Genomic DNA, 8295 nt, shown 5'->3' on the forward strand with positions numbered 1-8295 from the left:
CCCCCCCCCTCTCTCTTTCCATGTCTGCGATTCGACGATTCCATATCTTTGCACGTGCCGCCCAGTTACAGCAATCGCAATTCCCGGATAGATGAGACTCGACAAGCGGATTGCACGCTACGCGTGCTTCTTTCGGAACTGGGAAATGATGTCAACGGGCCTGTCAGTTTGACGCCGAGTAAAATACCTGATTTGACGTCTACATTAATGGTTTCCCAATATGCTGGGAAGTATTTAATTGAATCAGATAGACGAATGGTTTGGCTTCTTATTTCGTAGTCCGTACATTCTCACAACAGTGAGATCATTTTATATTTTCGACCAGCTTCTTTGCTTAATAAAAACTATACGTCATGTAAGAGGGACGCGCCACCGCCCGTCCCGCTCATTATTGAAGAGATTTTTTTTTTGTCTTTTTGAAAGTTGCAGAAAAGAGGGGATAAATTAGGTTGGGCGAGACGGAAGACGAAGTCATTCCTACGCCGTCGACCCCTTGTTTGTCTGCGAGGCCCATGCCCCAGTTGGAGCTCCCTTTGGCCGGCCGTTCCTGCGCCACTGACCAGAGGCATTAGGCATGGGTCCTCAGTCTCCGCCTCGCCCCCCCTCCCCCTCGCGATATGCTGACAACCAGGCGATAAGAAAGAGGCCACGTCCAAAAGACACATGGTTCGGTTTGTCGGAAGGGTTAAAAGAGTAACGGTATCAATTAGCAGAATCACCATAAGGAAGCTTCATTCAAGTTACCATTAAAATTAATTAAGCCAATACTTTTTTTGTATTCTTTCATTTATTTTTAACATGTTACATAAAATAGAAATGGTATAACAATTCTGCTTGAACAAAGAGATAGTCAAGCATTGATGAGTTTTTTTTTCATAAGAATATAAAATAAGACTTTTCATGTAACTCTCTTGAAACTCACACACACCTATGATCATACTCACGCACACACACACACACGCACATTATACAACAGAAGCAACAATTACTACATAGATCCTGTTTGTCAATAATTTAAAAATTCAATAGGTGAAAAGTTACACAATCTTTAGAATTCAGTTCTTCAATTTTATTGCAAATTTATTAGTAATCAAAGAATAGAATTGTATAAATAAGGACATCAAATTGCAAAGGTATACCTTTCACACAAGTTTTACTTAACTTCCTCTCAGGTTGAATAAGGAATTTAGAACCTAAGTGGCCTCATTGGCTGCGTGAGTACAGTCCCATCTCACAACCACTCACATCAGATAAATGAGTGGGAGTGAGATGAGAGTTAGTTGAAATATGGCTTAAGCATCCGTGTGGTATCAGAACTGCCCCTAATATAGAATACATTTTACAGTGTCACAATGCCATCTAGATAGGTACATCTTTCTCACCAAAGCAATAACTATGTTTTAACAAAACAAGATTTAAAGCGCCAGAATATCACCATCAGCCACAAACATTTTTAAATTATTCACACTCCAGTATAAACCAGAGTTGTGAACTACAAGAGACCAAACATAAGGTATGAAGAATTCTTCAGGTTTGTCTTCTTCCACATATTTAAACTTCAAATCAGGAAACTTCTGTTGGAAAAGAATACAGTTTTGTAAAAATATGTGCTGTAAACATGAAAGGGGAGAACCCTTTTTTTATGCAAAAAATCTACAGAAAAAGTAAGGCTCACCTTGAGGCGCTCTCGGGGCCATTTCAAAGCACCATGTTGAATAGTAGCCAAAACTTCATTTTCCCCTAAATCAGAGCTACCCTGTTCCAATTTACTTGTAAAGTAGTTGATAACCTGAGAAAATTAAGAACATACACAGTAAATCATAAATCCTCATCACCCAATTGCAAGTTGATCAAACCCCAAAACGCCTTCTAAAGTCTGAGTACATTGAGCTACTAATCCCAATTTAAATTTCTTATACACAACTCACAGCATCAATATTATTGATTATGTCCTCAAATGCAGGGTGAGTGCGGAAAGGTTCAAAAACACTCCGTTTGTACAATAATGTGTAGAGTAGATTTGGATTATGCTGAAGTTGATGTGAAAGACCAGAGTTGATAATCTCCAGTACCATTCTTAATACCTCTTGCAAAACACTCAAATCTTGAGCCTGCAAAAATATGGCAATGCGAAGGTGAAGTGCTTCCATCATTCATGTCAATATGTGCAAACTGAGCAAACTTTACCCTTACCAGATCTGGGGCAACGTCTGCAGTCTGTGTTTCACGTTGTTCAAGAGATGTTGTACTTTTTTCAATGCTTGAAACCTGCCCATCTACATTAACTTTTGTATCAACAGGTAGAGAATTGGGTTTTGGAAGCGTTTGAGCAAGTTTTATCCGCTCTTCAAGACGCATATATTTTCGAGCAAGAGTCTCAAAAAGGCTTACAATACGCTGACTTACATAAGGATGTAAACAACGAAATTGACCGCTCATATTAGCTAAGGCTGCTAAACAATTTGAATGCAGGTATTTGTCCTGATAGATAAGAAAAGTTAAAAGAGAGATAAGTTGAAAATAGATTTACAAATTTAAATGCATTAAAAAGTTTACCAACTTACCCTCATCTTAAGCATGTTATACTGAATACTTCGTATGATGACAAGAATAAGTAAGCCTCCAAGTGAAATTTCTGATATGGCCCTTTCAGTGTACCAAGAAACACCTTTCAGCATCTAAAACATTTTGAGGAGAAACACTTGAAATATAAGATATATTTGTCTGTTACTGAAACAAAAGTGAAATATACTCACAACATCATGAACAGTCTTGGTGAACAAATCATCTTCACTCAATATTAATATAACTATAAGTGACATGTATATATGATGGGAATTACTGTCTGGTGCATGATATAAAGTTCTTAAAATGGGTACTAACTGGAAAAAAAGGGTAAAACATGTCACATGCTACAACAAGTACATAGAGAAAACAAATGAGATGTACACACGGCATTACCAATTGTTCAATATCTGATCTTGAAATGACATAAGTTCGAAATTGCTGATTCCTATGTAGAAGCATGTATAACAAAAGAGTAGTTTGGTCGCTATTGGGAACATGGCATAGAGCACTATATAGTGCCCCTGTATCGAGTTTAAACGTGGAAGCAGCATTTGTCGGAGCTGATGTCATACCATCATCATCTGAAATTAAGCAACAAATATGAGGAGAGAACACATCATAATATTTTGTTCAATTTCCTATAAAGACATTAACTCTCGGACAAAGTCTATTTTGTCCAAGAAAACAAATCTTTTTACCTTTCTGAGCAGCAGAAAAACTGAAGAGGGCTTGACGATATGGATTTTCCAATGGACCTTTTTCTGAAGTACAATGGTTTACCAAAACCAATAGGAGAAGAAGTGACTGTCCAGCTAAAGGTGCTCTGCTGTGTAAAGCTTCTCTTGCTTTTTGGCGCTCTTCTGGGGTGGTTGCAGCTTCAATTGCCATTTGGAGCTCGTCAGTCTCATTGCTACGACCATAGCCCAAAGTCACAATGCTCCAAAGACCGGCTGGGGGAAACAAGCCCACAACATTTAATTCATGGCAGAAGATTGTGTTTTAGACAATAGGAACTACAAACACCTAATTTGTTCATTAACATAGCCTAAGAAATTTTGGAAAAAAAACTATTTCTACAAAAGCAAGGTAGATTTCTACAAAAAAACATTGGCTTAGGGTAGAAAGCTATCACAAGGATGGACAACTAGAACAAAAATAAGCACCAGAAAATTTTAAAAAAGTTTTCAGATAGGTTACAAATTGTATGAATCTTTAAAATTTAATGCAAGGAAAAATTAAAAAAACAAAACAGCTGGAATAGTTTGAAACATAAGGAAACAATGACTGAATTGCTGAGTTAAAGATGCTAAAAGTTAGGTGACGGCTGTGCTGACGAATTGTGTTTCCTATTTTTAAGAGCTTTGGGAAAGGTTAACGGTTGTGTGATCAATGACCAAGATTCTTGCACGATTTCCTATCGAAATTTTTAAGTGCAAGTATGTATGGAGATATGTATGTATTGTTAGGAGCAAACCTATGCTTACAAAATTGAGCCAGAAGCATACACAGAAATACGAACATGCTGGTTCCTCTTTACAATTACAGTATCTCCAATTTGATTAACAACCTCCGCAAGCCACATCACACAACTCACCATAGATAGATGAGAAAACTCCTCCGAAAGCTTACCAAGAAAAACAAAACATGAATTTAGATTTCTTTGACAAACTCAGCAAAAACAGTCACAAACTCAATCAATTGATTATGTAATTCAATTGATAAAAGTTGACTAGAGAGATAGATATTAAATATAAATGGTACTTTTACTTCCTTGACAATTCACCATACCCGAGTGGTTTCAGAATTTTAATTGAGCGCAGTGAGCTTATTTCCACCTAAATGCGAGTAGATTATTCTCGAATATAAGTGGAACTGTTTTAAATACTATATATACTCACAGGCAAGACCTAAAACTATGCTTCCACCTTGTCCATCGTGATTAAGAAACCCTGGCGGGACTTTAGTCTGTTGTATGAAATGTTGGAGAAGTGTCTTCATTAGAAGTGGTGAATGTATGGAGTTACGGCCTTGCATTAAGCTTCTGAAAACAGATTAAAACCAAACATGAGTAATTTTTCAACAAGAAACAATTTTATTCCCCACAAAAGCTTCAAAAGCATAAACTCATACCTATAAACAAGTAGCTTCTCTGCAGGCTGAGTAGAAAACATTTGAATTGACAGTAAAACTAGAAGACTGTTGATAGCTTCTAAGTGCAAGATGTATGTAAAATCTCTGTAAATAAATACTTTTATGTAATTGATGGCAAAAATGAAGTGACAAACCATTCATTAAATTTTGTCGTTGGTGTTTAACTCACTTGAGAGGAACATCCACAACAATTTCAATTAGGGCATCTATAAAACTATCCAAGTTGCTGACAGTCTCTTCACTGGTCACAGCACCTAGTCCAAGATTTAAAGAGAGTTACATTAAAGCTAATTAAAATAATCTCCGCTACAGGAGATAACAAATACAATCCAGTGGTTTTATTTTACTTGATTGAACAGCTGGATTTGCTTCAAATTGTTGAAGAATTTCCTCTTCATTATATGTTTCTACTAAGTACTTGGTAACACATCGTATGACAAACAAAGCATTGTATGTTTGCCAAGAAAGTTGAGTGCTGTAAATAAAAATTGTTCATTATTTTAAATTTTGTTTATGCATTTGTTCAAAATAAGCACTATGGTTGCTTATTTTAAACTATGGCTGAATACTTTTCATACTTGTCTGTTTCAGTAGATGATAGAAGTTCTCGTGTCTTTTTCAAGAAAACCTTTAGAAGAGTTCCAAAATTGCCAGTTTTTAAATTGTTGACTGTGAGAACCTCATAACAAGGACGCAACTTGGTGTCCAGGGTTCGATGATCAGAGCTAGAAACATGAACAAAATATGAAAGCTTGTAAGATTGGGCCATCGACAACTACTGAGCACATCAGAACAGTTGTGGTTGCGTTTACAAAAAGAACACATGTTTTTCGAAAGACTCACCCTGTAGCGGGAGGAGATATAGAGAAAGCAAGGAATTTGTCCCAGAAAGGATTTTCAATTAAAATAGGATCTGGCCCATAGAACTGAGTTAAATATTCATTGTTGGACAGATCCCCATGGCGGCTTGTTGACGTCCCCATATTTTGTCACCAAAATGTGTCAATCTCTTCCAATCACAAAACCCAAATTAACATAGCAGAGCTTTTGAAAATCTTGAAATAAAATTAGAAGACTCAATTCTGTCAAAGCAGGTTAAGTGGTCTTCTACTGTCAAGCAGCATTTACTATGACATTACAAACGGGATTTACACAAATGTACACCTTCACATTTGAGGCATTACCAGCACTCTATGAACAGTAACTTGTGATAAGCTTAATCTTTTCAAAAGTGCAAAAGCTAGCAAAATTTACAACAATATATAAACTCTTGCCACGGATGAACCCGCAGCCCTCTCTTTCTCTTTCATTAGGCGATGGGCGGGCGGTGAACTTCAGATCAGAATCAAATTAGACAACCTACGGAATGTAATAGTAACTAGTACTTTATGTCACATCACTGTAAAAGACTGAAAATCATAGATTAATATTTGAATTAAATTGATCAAAACAAAATAAAAGCCTCAGATCCATTGTGAAATTATAATTTTCATGAATGTTTGAGTGGTTAAGCAGGTGTGAAGTCTAGTGTGAGGGAGAGAGAGCGCGCGAAGCGGCAAAATAAACGAGAAGGAAAGAGAGAGATAGAGAAAATGTGACTGTAGTACATGTGTGTGTGACTTGTGGTGTGGGTGTGACTTGTGATTCTGGACTGCTGCTGCCCCCTGTATTTGGCATGAACTTTGCACAGTGATCGGTGATTTGTTTGCAGAGGAACCTAGTTCGCACATTTTCGTCCACCTGAATTGAAGGGAATTTCTTCAAAATGTCGGAATCATCGGAAAACCAAAGTCAAACCAAAACTAGCCCCATAAAATATTTTATCTCAGGTGGTTTTGGAGGTGTCTGCACAGTACTTAGTGGTCATCCTTTGGATACCATTAAAGTTCGTCTACAAACTATGCCTAAACCTGCTCCAGGCCAATCGCCTATGTATGCGGGAACTTTCGATTGCTTAAGCAAAACGGTCAAGCAGGAGGGCGTGAAGGGGTTATACAAAGGGATGGCTGCTCCTTTGACCGGCGTCGCCCCCATCTTTGCCCTCAGTTTCTTTGGATTTGGTCTTGGCAAGCGACTTCAACAGTCATCAGAAGGAGAGGACTTGTCACTCATTCAACTTTTCTACGCTGGAGCATTTTCTGGAGTTCTTACTACTGTTATTATGTCTCCTGGAGAACGAATCAAATGTCTGCTACAAATTCAACAGGCTGGTACAGGACCTGCAAAATATGCAGGTCCGAAAGACTGTGTAAGGCAGCTTTACAAAGAAGGAGGTCTTCGCAGTATCTACAAGGGGACTGTGGCCACTCTACTTAGAGACGTTCCCGCCAGTGGCATGTACTTTATGTCTTATGATCTCATCCAGCGTAGCTTAAAGAAAGAAGGACAAGAAATTGGATTATTGTCTACAATTTTTGCTGGTGGTATGGCCGGTATTGCTAATTGGGCGGTTGGAATGCCTGCTGATGTTATTAAAAGTCGCCTTCAAACTGCACCAGAAGGCACTTATCCCAATGGTATCAGAGATGTTTTTGGTAGCCTTCTCAAAGAAGATGGACCTCGAGCGTTTTACAAAGGAGTTGTTCCTGTTATGTTGAGAGCTTTCCCAGCAAATGCTGCCTGTTTCATTGGATTTGAAATTGCCATGAATGCCTTAAATTTAGTAGCACCTAATCTGTAGTGAGTGACTTTAATGTACTAGTCCACATGCAGTTTTAAATCAGGCATGACAGTTTTCACATTAGTGTAAAGTCATATCTGCATGCTTCAAATAAACCAGTCAGGTAACAATTTAAGAAATTTTGTGATCATAAGAATGGCTGTGCCTTGGGTACCTTTCAGTTAAATGTCTTATTGCCACCTTTATGTCAAACATCTCCCGTTTTGTTTTTTTTATCATGAACTTAACTGCTACTGTTGTTACGCTTTAGGTTAAACCTTGAAAGAGACTGTCCTTGCCTGTTGCTGTGAACTCTTTTATAACTCGAAACCCTTACAAACATGTGTGCAAGTGTAAGAGCCAAGGTGTTTCTCTTTAGGTCAGTATTGAAATGTGTTCTCAACATATATATTTTTACCTTTTTTTTTTAACTTTACCTAAGACGGGGACATGCTGTTTGTTAATAATGTTTGTTAATAAATTATATTTTTGTAATTGTTCTGTATCTAATATTCCTAAATGTCTGATTTATACTCTCAAAGTGCCTTTCATTTTTTAATCCAATATCTGTGTGTATATTGTATCCGTTTCTGTCCAATTTTCTTGCCTCTTACTTTTACCAGAGGGGTTTTAAGACACAAAGATACTCAAGTCTGATCTAATTCTGTCTCATTTTCGATTGCATGTACTTTAGTGATTTCGCATCTGAAGTGCTTGTTTTTAGTTGTGCCCTTTTGGCCCCTTGTAACCTACCTTCCTACTGTATTATTAACACACTAATCAAGTCAATGTCTTGTTATAACTTGAGTCAATCGTATTTCTGTTCAAATGGAATTTTTCTTGTATTTTATAACACTGTTACATTGGAAATAAATTTAAAACTAACTGTTGAAATGTTTATTTCAGTTCGAATTGGA

General features: G+C 37.3%; 2 protein-coding genes across 3 annotated transcripts; one reads left to right on the forward strand and one right to left on the reverse strand.

The window, feature by feature from the left end:
• Nucleotides 1-767: 767 nt before the first annotated feature.
• LOC113205980 (dymeclin) lies at nucleotides 768-6045 on the reverse strand. Of its 2 annotated transcripts, XM_026421834.2 has the most exons (15): nucleotides 5563-6045; nucleotides 5298-5444; nucleotides 5067-5194; nucleotides 4889-4973; nucleotides 4699-4803; nucleotides 4467-4609; nucleotides 4163-4192; nucleotides 3267-3518; nucleotides 2962-3149; nucleotides 2757-2882; nucleotides 2565-2678; nucleotides 2194-2481; nucleotides 1929-2111; nucleotides 1676-1789; nucleotides 768-1574 (listed from the first exon to the last, which is right to left on the reverse strand). In XM_026421834.2, the coding sequence occupies exons 1-15, from the start codon at nucleotides 5700-5702 to the stop codon at nucleotides 1416-1418; spliced, it is 2202 nt and encodes a 733-aa protein (XP_026277619.1). In that variant the 5' UTR covers nucleotides 5703-6045; the 3' UTR covers nucleotides 768-1415. The 2 variants fall into 2 exon arrangements, with proteins under 2 accessions (XP_026277619.1, XP_026277627.1); XM_026421842.2 differs by lacking the exon at nucleotides 4163-4192 and having other exon boundaries at nucleotides 5563-6043.
• A 240-nt stretch (nucleotides 6046-6285) lies between these two features.
• LOC113205992 (congested-like trachea protein) lies at nucleotides 6286-8272 on the forward strand. The gene has a single exon (XM_026421856.2). It carries the CDS (start codon nucleotides 6485-6487, stop codon nucleotides 7397-7399), a length of 915 nt encoding a protein of 304 aa, XP_026277641.1. The 5' UTR covers nucleotides 6286-6484; the 3' UTR covers nucleotides 7400-8272.
• The last annotated feature ends 23 nt before the right edge of the window (nucleotides 8273-8295 follow it).

Source organism: Frankliniella occidentalis, unplaced genomic scaffold (genome assembly GCF_000697945.3).
Source record: "Frankliniella occidentalis isolate FOCC.00 unplaced genomic scaffold, Focc_3.1 Scaffold461, whole genome shotgun sequence".
In the NCBI taxonomy this organism is placed as follows: Eukaryota; Metazoa; Arthropoda; class Insecta; order Thysanoptera; family Thripidae; genus Frankliniella; species Frankliniella occidentalis.